Raw genomic sequence first — 22,134 nt, 5'->3', positions numbered from 1 at the left:
AAAATAGGTAATGACTTCTTAAACATAACACCAAGAGCAAAGGACAAGCAACAAAAGATAAAACAGATACTTTATTGAAAAATGTTTTGGAAAGTTTCTGTTTCAAAGGATACCATCACAAAAGTGAAAAGGCAGCTCACAGAATGGAGGAAAATAATTGTGAATTATGTATCTGATAAGGGGATTGTATCTATAATATATGAATAACTCTAACAAATCAATAATATATGGATAAATAGCCCAATTTTTAAATGGGCAAAAGATGTGAATAAACATGTATCCAAAGAAGATATACAAATGGCAAATAAACACATGAAAAATGTTTGATATCATCAACCATCAGAAAAATGCAAATTAAAACCACAATGAGATACGACTTCACATACTAGTATGACTATTATAAAAAAGACACATAATAACAAATGTTGGTGAGGATGTAGAGAGTTAGAACCCTCCTACACTGCTATTGGGCATGTAAAACAGTGTCAGTGCTTTGAAAAAGAATCTCACAGTTTTTCTAAAAGTTAACTAAGAAGTTAGCATATGACCCAGCAATTTTGCTCCTGGGAAAATATTCAAGAGAAATAAAAATATATCTCACACAAAAATCATACAGAAATGATCATGGCAGCAATATTTATAGTAGTAAAACTTCGAAAACAACCCAAATGTCTATCAACTGATAAATGGATAAATAAAATATGGCAGCAGTTCCCAGTGAGAGTGACACAGAAGGTGAGTGATCTCTGCATTTCCAACCAAGGTACCAGGTTCATCTCAATGGGACTGGTTGGACAGTGAGTGTAACCCAAAGAGGGCAAACCGAGGCAGGGTGGGGTGTTGCCTCACCTCAGAAGTGCAAGGGACCAGAGAACTACCCCTTCTACCCAAGGGAGGCCATCAGGGACTTTTCCAGACACTCCGGCACTCCGGCTCAGATACTGTGCTTTTCCCATGGTCTTTACAGCCCAGAGACCAAGAGATTCCCACCTGTGATGACAACACCAGCGCAGCAGGATTTCAGCACAAAACTGGGTGGGTTACGCGGGTTTCCAGCACAAAACTGAGCAGTCATTTTAGCCAGTGCCTGAAAAGCCTGTGAGACAGAACCACCCATTCCCCTGAAAAAAACAATGCTGAAGGCAGGGAGCCAAGTGATATGGCTCAGCAGGTCCCACCCCGACAAAGCCCAGCAAACTGAGTCCCACTGGCTTGATATTTTTGCAGCCAGCACAACAGGTTGAGCTCGACCCAGGACAGTCTATTTTGGGTGGAGGGGGAGGGTCATCCGCCATTACCGAGGCAGTTCTAACCTTGCCTGTGTAAACAAAATCACACATAACTTTATACAACAATTAGGTGGAGACTGCAGCAGCTCAGAAAAGCCTCTGTTGGCAGACTGTGACTAGACTTCCTCCTTGCTGGGCAGGACATCTCTGATAAAAGGGAGCAGCCAATCAGGAACTTATAAATAAAGATCCAACTTGCCAGGTCAGAGCACCTGGGAAAAGGGGCAATTGTGAGTCCCACTTAAGCAGACCTAAATGTCCCTACCCAGCAACTCTGAAGGGAGCAACAAAGCTCCCAGCACAGCACTTGAGCTCTGAAAAGGGACAGATTGCCTCCTCAAGTGGCTCCCTGACCCCCGTATATCCGAAGAGACACCTCATATAGGGGAGCTATGGCTGATATCTGGTGAGTACCCTTCTGGGATGAAGCTACCAGAGGAAGAAACAGGCAGCAATCCTTGCAGTTCTGCAGCCCCTGCAGGTGATTCCCAGGCAAGCAAGATCTGGAGGGGACCTCCAGCAGTCCTACAGCACAGGGGCCTGACTGCTAGAAGGAAAACTAAAAAAAAGAAAGAAATAGCTTCAACATCAACAGAAAGGACATCCAAAAGTCACCAACTTCAAAGACCAAAGGTAGATAAATCCCAAAGATGGGAGGAAACCAGCACAAAAAGGCCAAAATCACCAAAAACCAGAATGCCTCTTCTCCTCCATGTGATCACAACTCCTCACCAGCAAGAGAACAGAACTAGATGGAGAATGAGTTTGACAAATTGACAGAAGCAGGCTTCAGAAGGTGGGGAATAACAAACTTCTCTGAGCTTGTTCTAACCCAATGCAAAGAAACTAAGAACCTTGAAAAAAGGTTATACGAAATGCTAACTAGAAAACCAGCTTAGAGAAGAACATAAACAAATTGAAGGAGCTGAAAAACACACCATAAGAACTTCACGAAGCTTACACAAGTTTCAATAGCTGAATCGATCAAGTAGAAGAAAGAATATGAGAGATTGAAGATCAACTCAATGAAATTAAATGAGAAGGCAAGATTAGAGAAAAAATAGTGAAAAAAAATGAACAAAGACTCCAAGAAATATGGGATTATGTGAAAAGACTTATTCTACATTTGATAGGTATACCTGAATGTGATGGGGAGAATGAAACCAAGTTGGAAAACACTCTCCAGGATATTATCCAGGACAACTTTCCCAACAGAGCAAGACAGGCCAACATTCAAATTCAGGAAATACAGAGAAAACCACAATGATATTCCTCAAGAGGAACACCTCAAGGCACATAATCATCAGATTCGCTAGGGTTGAAATGAAGGAAAAAATCCTATGGGCAGCCAGAGAGAAAGGTCGAGTTACCCACAAAGGGAACCCATCAGACTCACAGTGAATCTCTTGGCAAAAACCCTACAAGCCAGAAGAGAGTGAGGGCCAATATTCAACATCCTTACGGAAAAGAACTTTCAACCCAGAATTTCATATCCATCCAAGCTAAGCTTCATAAATGAAGGAGACATAAAATTCTTTACAGACAAGCTATTGCTGAGAGATTTTGTCACCACCAGCCCTTCCTTACAAGAGATCCTGAAGGAAGCATTTAATATGGAAAGGAACAACCAGTACCAGCCACTGCAAAAACATACCAAATGGTAAAGACCATTGACACAATGAAGAAACTGCATCAACTAACAGGCAAAACAACCAGCTAGTATCAAAATGGCAGGATCAAATTCACACATAGCAATATTAACCTCAAATGTAAATGGACTAAATGCCCCAATCAAAAGACAAAGACTGGCAAATTGGATAAAGAGTCAAGACCCATCAGTGTGCTATATTCAGGAGACTCATCTCACATGCAAAGACACACATAGGCTCAAAATAAAGGGATAGAGGAAGATTTACCAAGCAAATGGAGAACAACAACAACAAAAAAGCAGGGGTTGCAACCCTAGTCTCCGATAAAACAGACTTTAAACCAAAAAAGATCAAAAGAAACAAAGAAGGGCATTATATAATGGTAAAAGGATTAATGCAACAAGAAGAGCTAACTATCCTAAATATACACACACCCAATACAGGAGCACCTAGTACATAAAGCAAGTTCTTAATGACCTACAAAGAGACTTAGACTCCCACACAATAATAGTGGGAGACTTTAACACTCCATTCTCAATATTAGACAGACCAAAGAGACAGAAAATTAACAAGGATATCGAGGACTCAAACTCAGATCTGGACCAAGCAGACCTAGTAGACATCTACAGAACTCTCCACCCCAAATCCACAGAACATACATTCTTCTCAGCACCACATTGCATGTACTCTAAAATCAACCACATAATTGGAAGCAAATCACTCCTCAGCAAATGAAAAGAATGGAAATCATAACAAACAATCTATCAGACCACAGTGCAATCACATTAGAACTCAGGATTAAGAAGCTCATTCAAAACTGAGCAACTACATGGAAACTGAACAACTGGCTCCTGAATGATGACTGGATAAACAAGGAAATGAAGGCAGAAAAAAAGATGTTCTTTGAAATCAATGAGAATGAAGATACAACTTACCAAAATCTCAGGACACATTTAAAGCAGTGTCTAGAGGGAAATTTATAGAAATAAATGCCCACATGAAAAACTAAGAAAGACCTAAAATCGACACCCTCTGATCACAATTAAAAGAACTAGAGGAGCAATATAAACAAGTTTAAAAGCTAGCAGAAGACAAGTAATAACTAAGATCAAAGCAGAATTGAAGGAGATAGAGACACAAAAACCCTTCAAAAGATGAATGAATCCAAAAGCTGGATTTTTGAAAAGATCAACAAAATATATAGACTACTAGCTAGACCAGTAAAAAAGAAAAGAGAGAAGAATCAAATAGATGCAATAAAAAATGATAAAGGGGATATCTCCACCAATTCCACAGAAACACAAACTATCAGAGATTACTACCAACATCTCTCTGCACATAAACCAGCAAATCTGGAAGAAATGGATAAATTCCTGGACACTTACACCCTGCCAAGACTAAACCAGGAAGAAGTTGAAACCCTGAATAGACCAATAACAAAGGCTGAAGTTGAGGCAGCAATTAATAGCCTACCAAACAAAAAAAGTCCACGACCCAGGGAAAATGTGGCACATATACACCATCGAATATTATGCAGCCATCAAGAATGATGAGTTCATGTCCTTTGTAGGGACATGGATGAACCTGGAAACCATCATTCTCAGCAAACTGACACAAGAACAGAAAATCAAACACCGCATGTTCTCAGTCATAGGCAGGTGTTGAACAATGAGAACACATGGACACAGGGATGGAAACATCACACACTGGGGTCTGTTGAGGGGAAACAGGGGAGGGACAGCACGGGGTGGGGAGTTTGGGAGAGATAGCATGGGGAGAAATGCCAGATATAGGTGAAGGGAAGGAAGGTAGCAAATCACACTACCATGTGTGTACCTATGCAACAATCTTGCATGTTCTTCACATGTACCCCAAACCTAAAATGCAATAAAAAAAAAAAGTCCAGGACCAGACAGACTTACAGCCAAATTCTACCAGACACACAAAGAAGAGTGAGTACCATTCCTTCTGAAACTATTCCAAACAATACAAAAAGAGGGAATCTTCCCTAACTCATTTCATGAGAACAACATCATCCTGATACCAAAACCTGGCAGAGACACAACTAAAAAAGAAAATTTCAGGCCAATATGCATGATGAACATTGATGCAAATATCTTCAATAAAATACTGGCAAACCAAATCCAACAGCACATCCAAAAACTTATCCAACATGATCAAGTTGGCATCATCCCAGGGATGTAAGACTATTTCAACATACACAAATCTATAAACATAATCTATCACATAAACAGAACCAAAGACAAAAACCCCATCATCGTCTCAATAGATGCAGAGAAGGTCTTTGAGAAAATTCAACAGCCCTTTATGCTATAAACTCTTAATAAATGAGGTATCGATGGAACATATCTCAAAATAATAAAAGCTATTTATGACAAACCCGCAGCCAATATCATACTGAATTAGCAAAAACTGGAAGCATTCCCTTTGAAAACTGGCACCAGACAAGAGTGTCCTCTGTCACCACACCTATTCAACATAGTATTGGAAGTTTTGGCCAGAGCAATCAGGCAAGAAAAAGAAACAAAGAGTATTCAATTAGGAAAAGAGGAAGCCAAATTGTCTCTATTTGCAGACAACATGATTGTATATTTAGAAGACCCCATTATCTCAGCCCAAAATCTCCTTAAGATAAGCAACTTTAGCAAAGTCTCAGGATACAAAACCAATGTGCAAAAATCACAAGCATTTCCACACACCAATAACAGACAAACAGAGAGCCAAATCATAAGCGAACTCACATTCGCAATTGCTATGAAGAGAATAAAATACCTAGGAACACAACCAACAAAGGATGTAAAGGAACTCTTCAAGGAGAACAACAAACCACTGCTCAAGGAAATAAGAGAGGACACAAATAGATGGAAAAACATTCCATGCTCATGGTTAGGAAGAATCAATATGGCCATGTGGCCCAAAGTAATTTATAGATTCAATGCTAGACCCATCAAGTTACCAATGAGCTTCTTCATAGAACTGGAAAAAGCACTTTAAACTTCATATGGAACCAAAAGAGACCCTGCACAGCCAAGACAATCCTAAGCAAAAAGAACAAAGCTGGAGACATTGCGCTACTTGACTTCAAATTCTACTACAAGAATATGGTAATCAAAACAGCATAGTACTGGTACCAAAACAGAGATATAGACCAATGGAACAGAACAGAGGCCTCAGAAGCAATGCCAAACATCTACAACCATCTGATCTTTAACAAACCTGACAAAAACAAGCAATGGGGAAAGGATTCCCTGTTTAATAAATAGTTTTGGGAAAACTGGCTGGCCATGTGCAGAAAGCAGAAACTGGACCCCTTCCTGACACCTTACACTAAAATTAACTCCAGATGGATTAAAGATTTAAACATAAGACCTAACACCATAAAAACTCTAGAAGAAAACCTAGGCAAAACCATTCAGGACATAGGCATAGGCAAGGACTTCATGACTAAAACACCAAAAACAATGGCAACAAAAGCCAAAATAGAAAAATCGGATCTAATTAAACTTCCGAGCTTCTGTACAGCAAAAGAAACAATCACTAGAGTGAACTGGCAATCAACAGAATGGGAAAAAAAAAAATTCCAATCTACCCATCTGACAAAGGACCAATATCCAGAATCTACAAAAAACTAAAACAGATTTACAAGAAAAAAATAAATAAACCTATTCAAAAGTGGGTGAAGGAGATGAACACTTTTCAAAAGAAGACATATATGAGGCCAACAAACATAGGAAAAATGCTCATCATCACTTGTCATTAGAGCAATGCAAATCAAAACCACATTGAGATACCATCTCATGTCAGTTAGAATGGCGGTCATTAGAAAATCTGGACACAACAGATGCTGGAGAGAATGTGGAGAAATAGGAACACTTTTACACTGTTGGTGGGAGTGAAAATTAGTGCAACCATTGTGGAAGACAGTGTAGCGATTCCTCAAGGATCTAGAAATAAAAATTCCATTTGACTCAGCAATCCCATTAGTGGATATATACCCAAAGGATTATAAATCATTCTATTATAAAGACATATGCACACATATGTTCATTGTGGCACAGTTTACAATAGCAAAGACCTGGAACCTACCCAAATGCCCATCACTGATAGACTGGACAAAGAAAATGTGGCACATATACACCATGGAATACTATGCAGCCATAAAAAAGATGAGTTCATGTCCTTTTTAGGGACATGGATGAATCTGGAAACCATCATTCTCAGTAAACTGAAAACCAAACATGGTATGTTCTCACTTACAAGTGGGAGTTGAATAATGAGAACACATGGACACAGGAAGGGGAACATCACACACTGCGGTCTGTTGTGGGGTGGGGACTAGGGGAGGGACATTCGGGGTGGGAAGGTTGGGGAGGGGTTACATGGGGAGAAATACCTAATGTAGGTGACAGGAGGATGGAGGCAGCAAACCACCTTGCCATGCATGTACCTATGCAATAATCCTGCATGATCTGCACATGTACCCCAGAACCTAACGTACAATAAGGAAAAAAAGAATAACAAAGGAATAGTATGAACACTTTACATGCTAATTTTAATAACATAGATGAGATAGACATATTCCTTGAAATACACAAACTAACCAAGTTTATTATAAAATAAATAAATAATCTAAATACCCCTATGCTTATTTAAGAAATTAAACCTGTAGTTTAAAAATCCTTCCTACAAAGAAAGCCTGACAACTAGGGCATCTCTGGTGAACTTTACAAAACATTGAAGGAAGAAATAATACCAATCATACACAAATGCTTTGAGAAAATGAAAAAGATATGATCCTTTTCAAACCATTCTATGATTACCCTTACCCTGATAACAAAGCCGAACAACAAATCAAAGAAAAACCATCACCAGATATCCTTCATACTCATTGATGAAAAAAAATTTTGGAATATTTTAGCAAACTTAACCCAACAACATATCCAAAGGATAAAAAAAAGTTTAAAAACCAAGTGAAGTTTATCCCCAGAACTGAAAGTATGTATGCCACTTGAAATTTGATCATTATAATTCACTATTTCAGCATAATTATAAAAGAAAGAAATGTGGTATGGATATCTTAATGGGTGAAGAAAAATTATTAGATAATCCAAGCATTTGACACAAAGCATTTGTCACAAAGTCTGAGAATACGAATAAAAGGAAAAATTGTGTGTACAAAAACCCTACAGTTCACACCATACAAAATGACTTACACTCTAAGATCAGAAACAATACAAAGATTTCCACTCTCATCATTTTCAGTCAATACATTAAATCAGTGGGGGTTGAAGAATAATAAAGATGATCATCTTGGAAAGGAAGAAGGAAACTATCGTTATTCACAGATGATATTATTGTATACATAGAAAATTCAATGAAAGCTACAAAAATGATCCTGAAATTAATAAGTGAGTTTACCAAGGTTGTATACCATGGTATATAAGATGGATATACAAAAATCAATATTTATATATACTAACAAGAAAAAATTGGAAATTGCAATAAAAAACTGCATATAATACTATCAAAAACCATATTTAGAAAAAAACTAGAGCGAAAAAGATGTGAAAGACACATACACTAAAAAATACAAAATATCCCTGAGAAAATGAAAAATCACATAAAAAATGGAAAGATGTTCCTTCCTCAGTGGTCAGAAAACATCCTATTGTTAATATGACAATTATTCTCAAATTGATCTATAGATTCAACAGAATCCTAATCAAAATCCCAATAGGACTTTTTTAGACATTGACAAACTGATTTTAAAATTTCTATAGAAATTCAAAGGACCTAGAAGAACCAAAAAGAACAGTATTAAAGAACTAATACAGCCTAATTTCTAGATTTATTATGAAGCTAAAGGAGTCAACAGAGTGTGAAATTTGTGTGAGAGAAAAATCAATGGAAGAGAAATGATTGCCCAGTAATTGACCCTCAAGAAATATAGACAACTGATATTCTACCAGTTTCCAAATGGAGAAAAGATAGTCTTTACAAAAATAGTTCCGAAATTACCAGATATACGTAAGCAATAGATACATATTTTAAATAAAAACTTTGATCTATATCTTGTGCTGTTTACAAAAATTATAACGTATTTAAATGAAAACCAACTTTATCACCTTAGGACATGCAAAGTTTTCATAGATACATCAAAAGCAACAAAATCTGTAAAAAAGAAAATTGATAAACTTAATCAAACTTAAAAATCTTCTCTTTGACAGTGTTAAGACAAGGAAAGGGACAAAGACAAGGATGAAGTGAAAAATTTGCAAATCATTTATCTGATAACCGACTTACATCTGGAACACAGCAAGGATTCTCAAAACTATGATATCTAGCAACACAATTTAAAAATGGGAAAAAATTGAACAGCAAATATAGAGATGTTCAATACCAGCAGTCATTAGGAAATGCAAATGAAACCCAGAATGAGATTCCACCACACACCTGTTAGAATCCGGGCCGCGCCTGTGACGTCAGAGCTGCCCCGCCTCCCGGGAGAACCTGGGTTGCGCGTGGCTCGCGGTCTCCTAGCGACCAGAGTCGCAGGGATCAGGAACCGCTGAAGCAGGAGAGGTGGAAGCCCAGCGAGGACCACCATGGGAGACCAGAAGCCACAGGACCGGCCGAGGTCCCCGGGAATGGACTCCCCGCCCTGGTACCGTGACACATCGCCTTCCAAGCGCTTCGGGGAGCACAAGCACAGGCGCCTGAAGTTGCCACCCATAGACACCCAGAACTGGATATTTGTGAAGAAGGGCATGGACGACTTCCACTACGGCTGTCCGTCTCCCGAAGATACGCTAGTTTGTCACCGGGACGAGTTCTCACTCCCCAAAATCTCTAGCAGAAGTGCCTATGCTGACCCCCAAAGCAGGCGGAAAAAGCCGCTTAAGCAAGAGGCCCTATTTTCCAAACTCTCGCCAGCCCAGCTAGCATGGAAGGTGTCCGTAGCGGAAGTGGAAGGCCAGCTGATGGCCAAACATCCCTTGGCCATGCACCCCAGTCTGGGAGAAGATACACCTCCAGATCTCCCACGACAGGTGCTGAAACCGCAGGATCCTGAGAGGAAGCTGGAGGGCGCATGGGCTGGTTATGAGGGCTGGGAGAAGGCAACCGAGGAACCCACCGAGCCTGGTAAATACCCTTGTGGGGAATTCTCCCCATGGCCTTCCGAGACTAGGGTGCCCCATCTCTGCCCAGAGCCTCCCAAGACTCCGGTGTCTCATATCCACCCAGAGCCTCCCAAGACCTTCGGGACGCCCCATCTCTGTCCGGAGCCTCCCGAGACTCGCCTATCTCATCTCCGCCTGGAGCCTCCTGAGATTGAAATACCCTGTCTCTGCCGGGAGCCTCCCGAGACTCGCGTATCTCATCTCCGCCTGGAGCCTCCTGAGATTGAAATACCCTGTCTCTGCCGGGAGCCTCCCGAGACTCGCGTATCTCATGTCCGCCTGGAGCCTCCTGAGATTGAAATACCCTGTCTCTGCCGGGAGCCTCCCGAGACTCGCGTATCTCATGTCCGCCTGGAGCCTCCTGAGATTGAAATACCCTGTCTCTGCCGGGAGCCTCCCGAGACTCGCGTATCTCATCTCCGCCCACAGCCTCCCAAGACTCGTTGGGTGTCTGGTCTCCGCCCGGGGCCTCCCAAGACTCGTCAGGTGTCCAGTCTCTTCCTGGAGCCTCCCAATATCGGAGTGTCTCATCTCTGCCCAGAGCCTCCCAAAGCTCCAAAGTCCCATCAATTCTCGGAGCTTCCAAAGATTCAAGCATCCTATTTAAAAGAACAGCTTCAGGAAGATACACCAAGCACAACAGAGGGCGTTTCTGACTCTCTTCAACCTGAATACACACCAAGAAAATTCAGTGAGTTCTTCAAGTGGGCTCGAGACATAGGAATTGATGAAGAACGCATCAGGCATCTATATGACTGCATCCATGGGGACACAGCAACCTATGAAGACCAACAGATTAAGATGATAAAAGAGCGTGCCACAGAGCTTCAGTACAACATAGAGCCAGATGAAATGGATGAGGTCAAATTATTCTCGCAGGAAAAAGACTGGGACAAGAAAACGGAGACAACACCGAATTTTTCACAGCCTGCAAAGATGAGGCATGGAGGACCATGGTACCTCAAGCCTAAGTTCTGTGAAAAGCTAACAAGTGATAAAACTTCGATTGACCCCAAGCCGCTACTTAAAAAGCCTGATGAACCCGATATTCTTGACAATCTTTATGGACCGATTGCCTTTAAGGATTTCATTCTAAGCAAGGGCTACGAAATGCCTGGCATAATTGAAAGGCTGTTTACCAGGAAGGGATGGACTTATGACTCTGTTAAAACTCCTATGCAATCTGCAATTGAAGTTTACAAGTACAAAGAAGACGATGCAGATGCATTGGAAGAAGATTAGACAGTTTCCAATTTACTATTTAATTGGGTATTTCTTCCTCTCATTTTAAACATCAATCAGAATTTATGATGACTGGCCTGGTAGGGGTACAACTTTGACAACATCTGTAAATTCAGTATCTAATGTTTATACACATTTCTTAATCACCTGCTTTGGCTTCATTATTTCATATATTTTATCAATTATGTTATTAATATCACTGTGAATATTACATCATAATGTCAATTATTTGTAAAAATACAAAAAACCAGAAACAAAAGAATTATCCTTAAAAAGAGAGACAGGGTCAGGCACATTTACTTATGCCTGTAACCCTTCCCGCTTTTGGATGCCTAGGTGTGCCGGTCGCTTAAGCCCAGGAGTTCCAGACCAGCCTGTGCAACATGATGAAACCTGGTCTCTACAAAAAAATGCAAACATTAGCCAGGTGTGGTGGTGTGCATCTGTAGTCCCAGTTACCCAGGGGGGCTGAGGTAGGAGGATCGCTTCAGCCCAGGAGGTGGACACTGCAGTGAGCCGTGATCCTGCTACTGCACTCCTGTCTGGGTGACAGAAGAAGATGCCATCTTACAAAAAAAAAAAATATGCTGAGTAAAAGGAGAATTGTATAACTCCTCTTATATTAAAATTTTAGTGAAATAATTATGACAATTATTTTGTTTACCAAAAATTTGAGTCTATAGCCAAAATAATGTTAACACTTTTTAATATTAAAATTGTTATCTTCCTCTTTGGGATGCCATCCAACCCCCAAAAACAAGTTTGAAAACTATGAAAATCATAAATGAAACTTGAGTTATGCCATTTTATTACATCTCTCAATTGAATATATGCAAATTTTCATCATGTTCATAAACCTTCACTACAAAAGACTATTACCAAATAATATAAACAGGTGCAGAATATGAGGTAGCTACAACTTCCTGGCAAATCTCATGTGCAAAATAGATCTGCCTGAGAAAAGCTACCAAGTGACATCAAATATCCTTACATATCTGTTCAAGTTCAAATAATTTTCATTTCACTAATAGCAATTTAAAATGCACTCATAAGTTTAAAATAATAAATCAAGCAACTTCTTTACCCTTCAAAAATAACAGTTAACACTGGTGAAGGTAAATCTGTGGCTAAATGTAGTGGTAGTACAGATCTGTAGTGCACTTTTTCTTTCAGTGATGAAAGAATCCATCTGTAAATGGAAGTATATGCATATATTTCATCTAAGTAAGGAGTGATATATACATCTGTCTATGTGCAAATTCTGTTTGTAGTGAAGCTTGTCTGTGGGCAGTGTGTTCCTGAAGAATGAAGTTTTTTATGTTGTTTTCTAAGGCGAGGTCCAGAATTTCTCTTCAAATTCATCATCATAAACTTAGGTTCATATCACCACTGTATCTTATTGTATCTGCAACAATTTCCAACCCGTGTCTCTTCTTGAGTGCATTTTTATAAAATACAAGCATGGCTTGTTAATTCTCCAGGCTCCTCTAAACTTATCTAGGTACATAAACACCCACACACACATGCACAGGCATACATGCACATGCTCCTGCATTCCAGACTACGATCAATATTCCTTTTCTTCTGTATCTTTCTTGTGTCTTCATACGTAATTTTCACTATTGTTAGGACTTCACTGAGGCCATGTAATCCTGTTTCAGTTTCTCCCCACCAAGGTCAATTTCATGATTACTTTTATTAAGATTTTATATATGTAGACAGGGACACTCATTTCCCAGTTGTCTTCCACTGAAGAACTCACTTCAATATCCTAGAGATATTAGTCATTAACACCTTCAAAATAAGGGAAATCCCCACACTTATTTATTTATTCAGACTTCAGAGAGGCCAATGTCATGCCTCATGGCTCAGAGATATCCGGTTTCTTTCTTTTTTTTTTTTTTTTTGAGATGGAGTCTTGCTCTGTCACCCAGGCTGGAGTGCTGTGTCATGATCTTGACTCACTGCTACCTCTGCCTCCTGGGTTCAAGCAATTCTTCTGCCTCAGACTCCCTAGTAGGTGGAACTACCGGCACACACCACAATGCCCAGCTAATTTTTGTATTTTTAGTAGAGACAGGGTTTCAGTCTATTGGCCAGACTAGTCTCGAACTCCTGACCTCATGATCCGCCCCTCTCAGCCTCCCAAAGTTCTGTGATTACAGGTGTGAGCCACTGTACCTGGCTGAGTTATCTGGTTTCTCAAGCTCTCCACTGAAGCTCTGGGCTTCATGCAGCAGCATTCAATGTTAAGTTCCTTTCAGCAAGAGACAGGCCTAGTTTTCCACATTTTGTTATGTGACCTTGCACTTCACAGAGGATGTATCCTCATCTACACGATGGACACCATGTGATGAAACTCCAATTCTGGTGAGACTTAAAGGATTGCTTCTTAAAGTGCCTAATGCCTCAAACATCATATAATTGATACTCAACATATATTTGTGGAAAAGGAGGGAGTAGAAAAGGAAAAAGGGTCCTATAAAAATCACAACAGAAAGACAGCCATAAAATAACTTTTGGATGGTGTTTATCTGATGACAGTCTTCATCTCTATTACACACAAACTTAGCCTTTGCTTAAGATGAAAAAGTAGTGCTTGCTTTGGCTGCACATACACTAAAATTAAGATGAAAAAGTATAATTACAAAATAAGAGCCACTGGTTAGGGCTTCTATTGCTTATTGGCAATGACTACTTTCAGTGAAATAAACTTTCCTCAGAGAAATTATGTGGGTTTCTCCACACTGTAATTACACACATTGGTATTATTTGTCACACAGATATAAACAGAAAAAATAACTGATCCTTTTTGATTTTTAACACCAGTTGGCTTTCTGAAAACATCCGGATTTCAAATCCGTAGGTTTTAGAAAGAGAGGGAATTCAAGAGAAGTTGATCTATAACTGTCCCTGTGTAGCCTAAAGCTATGAATGGTATATTCCATAAATATTGTAATAATCAACTGTATTACAGCATCATATAGGTTTCATAAAGGCTTTGGAGAATTTGACTGTAGGAACATGTGATTTAACAAAAAGGATGGGAATTATTTTTCATTTCTCAGAGTCTGCATGAATGAGCAAGGCCTTTGGAGCTAGGCAAAAATGAGTTCATATTCCAGTGCTGCCATACTCTTATCCTGAAGCTTTAGGCAGAGGCAGAACAGGTGGAGGGAAAACACAGAGGGTGGAAGCTAGGAACCCTTCCCAGAGCCACTATGCACTAGAACGTGTCCCAATAACTTTTACCAAGCGGATGTGTTTAAAAGGCAACCCAAGGCAAGAAGCAACCCATTCTAACTGTAGACTTTTGGAATCTCAGCAGGAGGAGACTCCTCAACCACCATGGACACTCAAGTCGGCAGGGAAAGTTTCTTAGAGAAATGAGAGCGGCACAACTCCAGCCAGGGGCAGATTGCAGAGGATGTCCCGTAGCAGCAACTGTAGTGGAGCACTCTCAGAGACGTCCATCTCCCTAGGCTAGAATCGCTCTCATAGGACAATTTAGCCCTAGGGAAACTTTTGGACCTCAACTCTACAGGGCAATCTCATCCATGAGACAAGACCAGTCTAGCCAGAGCACCTCTCAGTGTGCTGGCCTCCTGCAGGGTCCCAGCCTGGCCACAGCTGTTTGCAGCTCAGCTGCCAGGTGCCTCCTGGGGCCCACATCATAGCTGGTGGATCACACCTGACTGGCAGAGTGACCTCTGCAGACAAACAAGAGCTCATTTGCACCGATGGTCACATTCCACATGGTTATGCCTGTGACTGTATGCCCAGGCAGACCTAGCCTTCCCTTCCCCACCAGTACACTGGTCCTGGAACTCCTGCACCTTGCCTTGCCATTGCTGCTGGCATGACTGCACCCCCTCACGCCTCCTCCCATCTCACCACCCCACCATTGTCTTCAGAATATTGGTGGGCTCAGAGAACCCCAGACCCACCCCTGCTAGCAGCCTGCCCCCTGAGCCTGGGTCACCAGAGCTAAACTAGGCATGGAAACAGTAGAAAAGCCCCAGCCTTATGCAGACTGCTGCCAGCGTGAACATGCAAAGAGGGCACACAAAGTCCTACACCCACCAGTGCTCCACCTCCATGCTAAACCCACATGCACACAGTCTCAGTGGAGACTCGTTAGCCCCACCAAGCCATGCGGCCACCACTGCTGCTGCAAATATCCACATTAAGGCTACTATCCCGGGACCATGAGAATGCTGCTGCAGCAAATGGAGTGTGCACTCTTCAATGCTGCTGCCGCCGCTGCTGCTAACAACACATGTGGACAAGGACAGATCCCACTGTCACTGCTCTGCCTGACACCACCAACTGGAGCGTTGTGACCAGTGGTCTGGTAGCACCTCAACCTCTTCAGTATAACAGATTCATAAACTGGAGGAGCCAGAGATCAAAGGTGGGGACTAATACAAGTCTTTCAGAGTTACAGCATGAGATCCAGGCAGGAGTTCTGAGCTGAGCCTTGGCCCCTGAAAATTTTCAGTCATGAAGTCAGTTGACTGAATCTACCTTATATCACAATCAAATCCCCACAGTCATCAAATAGGATGAAAGAAAAAAAAATAGCACATCCACAGGAAAGCAACTTCAAATACTTAAGAAACATCAGCCCACAAAGATGAGAAAGAACCAGCACAAGAACTCTGACAACCTAAAAAGCCAGAGTGTTTTCTTTTCTCCAAATGACTGCACTGGTACTCCAGCAAGGGTTCTTAATTGTACTGAGATTTCAGAAATGACAGAAATATAATTCAGAATATGGATAGGGACGATCATTGAGATTCAGGAGGACACTGAAACCCCATCCAAGGATCAAGGAATTAATATAAAATGACACATGAGCAGACAGATAAAATAGCCAGTATAGAAAACAATGAATCTGACCTAACAGAGCCAAAAACACTCTACAAGAATTTCACAAAGCAAATCGTAAGTATTAGAAGCAGAATAGATCAACCTGAAAAAAGGGATCTCAGAGCATGAAGATGGGCTTTCTGAAATAAGACAGTCAGACAAGAATAAAGAAAAAGTAATATAAAGGAATGAGTGAAACTATCAGAGAAATATGGGATTATGTAAAGAGACCAAATCTGCTACGTTTTGGTGTCCCTGAAAGAGATGGGGAGAATGGAAGCAACTTGGAAATCATAATCCAGGATATAATTCATGAGAACTTCCTCAATCCAGCTATAGAGGCCAATATTAAAATTCAGGAAATGCAGACAATGCCTACAAAATATTTCACATCCCCAAGACCCATAATCATCAGATGATCCAAGATCAAAAATAAAGAAAAAATGTTGAAAAGCAGCTAGAGAGACTGGACAGGTCACCTACAAAGGGAAGCCCATCAGACTAACAGGCAACTTCTTACCAGAAACCATACAAGCCAGAAAAGATTAGGGGTCTATACACTCTTAAAAAAAACAAAAAAGGCATTCCAACCAAGAATTTATTATCTGGAAACACCAAGCTTCATAAATGAAGGAGAAATGAGATATCCTTTTCAGACAAGCAAATGCTAGGGAATTTGTTACCACCAAACCTGCCTTACAAGAGCTCCTCAATGAAGCACTAAATATGGAAAGGAAAAGCTATTACCAGCCACTACAAAAACACACTCCAGGACATAGCGCCATGACAATATAAAGCAACCACACAAAGAAGTCAGTATAATAAGCAGCTAACAACACAATGACAGAATCAAATCCACACATATAAATAATAACCATGAATATAAATTGGCTAAATGCCACAATTAAAAGGCACAAAGTGTCAAGCTAGAGAAAGAGGCAAGACCCAATGGCATGCTGTCTTCAAGAGACAGACCTCACATGCACTGACAACCATTGGCTCAAAATAAGGAATTGAGGAAAAGCTACCAAGTAAATGGAAATCAGAAAAAGACAGGGTTGCAATCCTAATTTCAGAGAAAAAGGCCTTTAAACCAAGAAGACCAAAAAAGACAAAGAAGGGCATTACATAATGGTAAAGGGTTCAACTCAACAAGAAGACCATACTATCCTTAATATATAAGCATCCAACACAGAAGAACCCAGATTTATAACATGATTTCTTAGAGACTTTCAAGGAGACTTAGAATCCCATAAAAAAAACAGTGGAAGACTGTAACACCCCACTGACAGTATTAAATAGATCATCAGGGCAGAAAATTAACAAACACATAAAGGACCAGAACACAAAACTGAACAAAATGCTCACCTGCACATAGCACATAATCTAAAATCAACCACACAATCAGACATAAAACAATCTTAACAAATGCGAAAGAACTGAAATCACACCAACCACACTCCCAGACCAAAAGGCAAAAAAATAGAATTCAAGATTTTTTTTAATGCTCAAAATCATATAATTGTATGGAAATTAAGCCGGCTCTGTAATTATTTTTGGGTAAATAATGAAATCAAGGTAGAAATCAAGAAGTTATGAAACGCAAATTCATGAAGCATTCCATACTTTTCAGAACCAAAGACAAAAACCACATGATTATCTCAATAGATGCAGAGAAGGCCTTCGACATAATTCAAAAGCCCTCTATGCTAAAAACTCTCAATAAACTAGGTATCGACGGAACATATCTCAAAATAATAAAAGCTATTTATGACAAACCCACAGCCAATATCATATTGAATGGGCAAAAACTGGAAACATTCCCTTTGAAATCTGGCACTAGACAAGGATGCCCTCTCTCACCACTCCTATTCAACATAGTGTTGGAATTTCTAGCCAGAGCAATCAGGTAAGAAAAATAAATAAAGGATATTCAATTAGGAGAGGAGGAAGTCAAATTGTCTCCATTTGCAGATGACATGATTGTATATTTACAAGACCTCATTGACTCAGCTCAAAATCTCCTTAAACTGATAAGCAACTTCATCAAAGTCTTAGGATACAAAATCAATGTGCAAAAATCACAAGCATTCCTATACACCAATAACAGATTTAAAGAGAGCCAAAGCAAGAACGAACTGCCATTCACAATTGCTACAAAGGGAATAAAATACCTAGGAATACAACTAACAAAGGATGTAAAGGACCTCTTCAAGGAGAACTACAAACCACTGCTTAAGGAAATAAGAGAGGACACCAACAGGTGGAAAAACATTCCATGCCCATGGTTAGGAAGAATCAATATTGTGAAAATGGCCAAACTTACCGAAGTAATTTATAGATTCAATGCTATCCCCATCAAGCTACCTGTGACCCTCTTCACAGAACCGGAAAAATACACCTTAAACTTCATATGGAACCAAAAGAGAGCCCGCATAGCCAAGTCAATTCTAAGCAAAAAGAACAAAGCTGGAGGCATCACGCCACCTGACTTCAAACTACACAAGACTAGAGTAATCAAAACAGCACGGTACTGGTGCCAAAATAGAGATATAGACCAATGGAACAGAACAGAGGCCTTGGAGGCAACGCCATACATCTAAAACGATCTGATGTTTGACAAACCTGACAAAAACAAGCAATGTGGAAAGAATTCCCTGTTTAATAAATGGTGTTGGGAAAAGTGGCTAGCAGTGTGCAGAAAGCAGGAACTGGACCCCTTCCTGACACCTTACACTAAAATTAACTCCAGATGGCTTAAAGACTTAAACATAAGATCTAACACCATAAAAACTCTGGAAGAAAACCTAGGCAAATCCATTCAGAACATAGACATAGGCAAGGACTTCATGACTAAAACACCAAAAGCATTGGCAACAAAAGCCAAAACAGACAAATGGGATCTAACTAAACTACAGAGCTTCTGCAAAGGAAAAGAAATAATCAGTAGAGTGAACCGACATCTAACAGAAAGGGAAAAATTTTTTGTAATCTACCTATCTGACAAAGGACTTATATCCAGAATTTACAAAGAACTAAAACAGATTTACAAGAAAAAACAAACAAACCCATTCAAAAGTGGGTGAAGGATATGAACAGACACTTTTCAAAGAAGACATATATGAGGCCATCAAACATGAAAAAATGTTCATCATCACTGGTCATTAGAGAAATACAAATCAAAACTACATTGAGATACCATCTCATGCCAGTTAGAATGGTGATCATTATAAAATCCAGAGACAACAGATGCTGGAGAGGATGTGGAGAAATAGGAACACTTTTACAGTGTTGTTTGGAGTGTAAATTAGTTCAACCATTGTGGAAGACAGTGTGGCAATTCCTCAAGGACCTAGAAATAGAAATTCCATTTCACCCAGCAATTCCATTACTGGGTATATATCCCAAGGATTATAAATCGTTCTATTATAAAGACACATTCACATGTGTGTTCACTGCAGCACTGTTTACAATAGCAAAGACTTGGAACCAACCCAAATGCCCATCGATGACAGACTGGACAGGGAAAATGTTGCACATATACACCATGGAATACTATGTAGCCATAAAAATGATGAGTTCGTGTCCTTTGTAGGGAAATGGATGAACCTGAAAACCATCATTCTCAGCAAACTGACACAAGAACAGAAAATGAACCACCACAGGTTCTCACTCATAGGCGGGTGTTGAACAATGAGAACACATGGACACAAGGAGGGGAACATCACACACTGAGGTCTGTTGCGGGGGACTAGGGGAGGGACAGTGGGGGATAGGTAGTTGGGGAGGGATAACATGGGGAGAAATGCCAGATATATGTGATAGGGATGGAGGCAGCAGACCACATTACTATGTTTGTATCTGTGCAACAATACTGCATGTTCTTCACATGTACCCTAGAACCTAAAGTGTAATAAAACATGTATTTTGAAAAAAAAGGAAGTTATTGGAAACTAATGAGAGCAAAGATACAACATAGTAGAATTTCTGGGATACAGCTAAGGCAGTGTTAAGAGGGAAAATTATAGTACTAAATGCTAACATAAAGTAAGAAAGATGTCAATTTAACAACCTAACATCACAACCAAAAGAACCAGAGAACCAAGAGCAAACAATGCCAAAATTAGTAGAAGACAAGAGATAGCCAAAATCAGAGTTGAATTGAAGGAGATTCAGACATGAAAATGATTCAAAAGATAAATATAGCCAGGGTCTGATTATTTGAAAAGAAACATAATGAGATAGATAGGCTGCTGGCTAGACTAATAAAGAAGAAAAGAGAGAAATGCCAAATAAACAAAGTCAAAAATGACAAAGGGGTTGTTACCACTGATCCTACAGAAATGCAAATAACCATCAGAGACAATTATGAACACCTCTATGCACACAAACTAGAAAATTTAAAAGAAATGGATAAATTCCTTGACACATACACTCTCCCAAGACAGCCAGAAATTGAATTCCTGAACAGACCAATAATGAATTCTGTAACTGAGGCAGTAATAAATAGCCTGCCAACCAAAACAAGTCCAGGACAAAACGGATTCACAGCTGAATTCTACCAGATTTACAAAGAAGAACTGGTACCATTCCTACTGAAACTATTCCAAAGAAGTGAAAAGCAGGCACTCCTCCCTAACTCGTTGTATGAGGTCAGCATCATACTGTTACCAAAATCTTGCAGAATTACAGCAACAACAACAAATTTCAGGCCAATATTCTTGATGAACACTGATGTAAAAACCCTCAACAAAATACTGGCAAACAGAATCCAGCAGCACATCAAAAAGCTTATTCACCACAGTAAAGTAGGCTTCATCTCTGGGATGCAAGGTTGGTTTGCTATATGCATATCAATAAATGTGATTCAACACATAAGCAGAACTAAGGACAAAAACCACATAATTGGCCGGGCGCGGTGGCTCAAGCCTGTAATCCCAGCACTTTGGGAGGCCGAGGCGGGTGGATCACGAGGTCAAGAGATCGAGACCATCCTGGTCAACATGGTGAAACCCCGTCTCTACTAACACAAAAAATTAGCTGGGCATGGTGGCGCGTGCCTGTAATCCCAGCTACTCAGGAGGCTGAGGCAGGAGAATTGCCTGAACCCAGGAGGCGGAGGTTGCGGTGAGCCGAGATCGCGCCATTGCACTCCAGCCTGGGTAACGAGCGAAACTCCATCTCAAAAAAAAAAAAAAAAAAAAAAACCACATAATTATCTCAATGAATGCAGAAAAGGCTCTTGATAAAATTCAACATCCCCTCATATTAAAAACTGTCCATAAACTAGGTATTGAAGGAACATATCTCAAAATAATATGATCCATATGTGACAAACCCATAGCCAATATCATACCGAAAGGGCAAAAGCTGAGAGAATTCCCCTTGAAAACAGGCATAAGACAAAAATGTCCTCTCTCACCACTCCTAGTGTTGGAAGTTCTGACCAGGAATGTCAGGCAAGAGAGAGAAGCAAAGGGTATTCAAATAGGAAGAAAGAAAGTCAAACTATCTTTGTAGATGACATGACCCTATATCTAGAAAACCCCATAGTCTCAGCCCAAAAGCTTCAGAGCTAATAAGCAACTTCAGCAAAGTCTCAAGATACAAAATCAATGAGCAAAATTGCTAGCCTTCCTATAAATGAACAACAGGCAAGCTGAGAACTAAATCATGAATGAATTACCATTCACAACTGCCACAAAATGAATAAAATACCTGGGAATACAGTTGAAAAGGGACGTAAAGGATCTCTACAAGACAATCTACAAACCAATGCTCAAAGAACTAAGAGATGACACAAAAAAATGGAAAAACACTCCATACTCATGGAGAGGAAGAATATATATCATTAAATGGTCATTGGGCCTAAAACAATTT

At 40.1% G+C, this 22,134-nt stretch overlaps 1 protein-coding gene across 1 annotated transcript; it reads left to right on the top strand.

Annotated features, from left to right (window-relative positions):
• Positions 1 to 9,564: 9,564 nt before the first annotated feature.
• Positions 9,565 to 11,382, top strand: LOC135269925 (putative protein FAM47D). Its single transcript, XM_064364570.1, has one exon. It carries the CDS (start codon positions 9,565 to 9,567, stop codon positions 11,380 to 11,382), a length of 1,818 nt encoding a protein of 605 aa, XP_064220640.1.
• Positions 11,383 to 22,134: the final 10,752 nt, after the last annotated feature.

Source organism: Aotus nancymaae, unplaced genomic scaffold (assembly GCF_030222135.1).
Source record: "Aotus nancymaae isolate 86718 unplaced genomic scaffold, 86718_ANA_hifiasm-v0.15.2.pri h1tg000058l, whole genome shotgun sequence".
In the NCBI taxonomy this organism is placed as follows: Eukaryota; Metazoa; Chordata; class Mammalia; order Primates; family Aotidae; genus Aotus; species Aotus nancymaae.
This window is presented reverse-complemented; position numbering and strand designations above follow the sequence as displayed.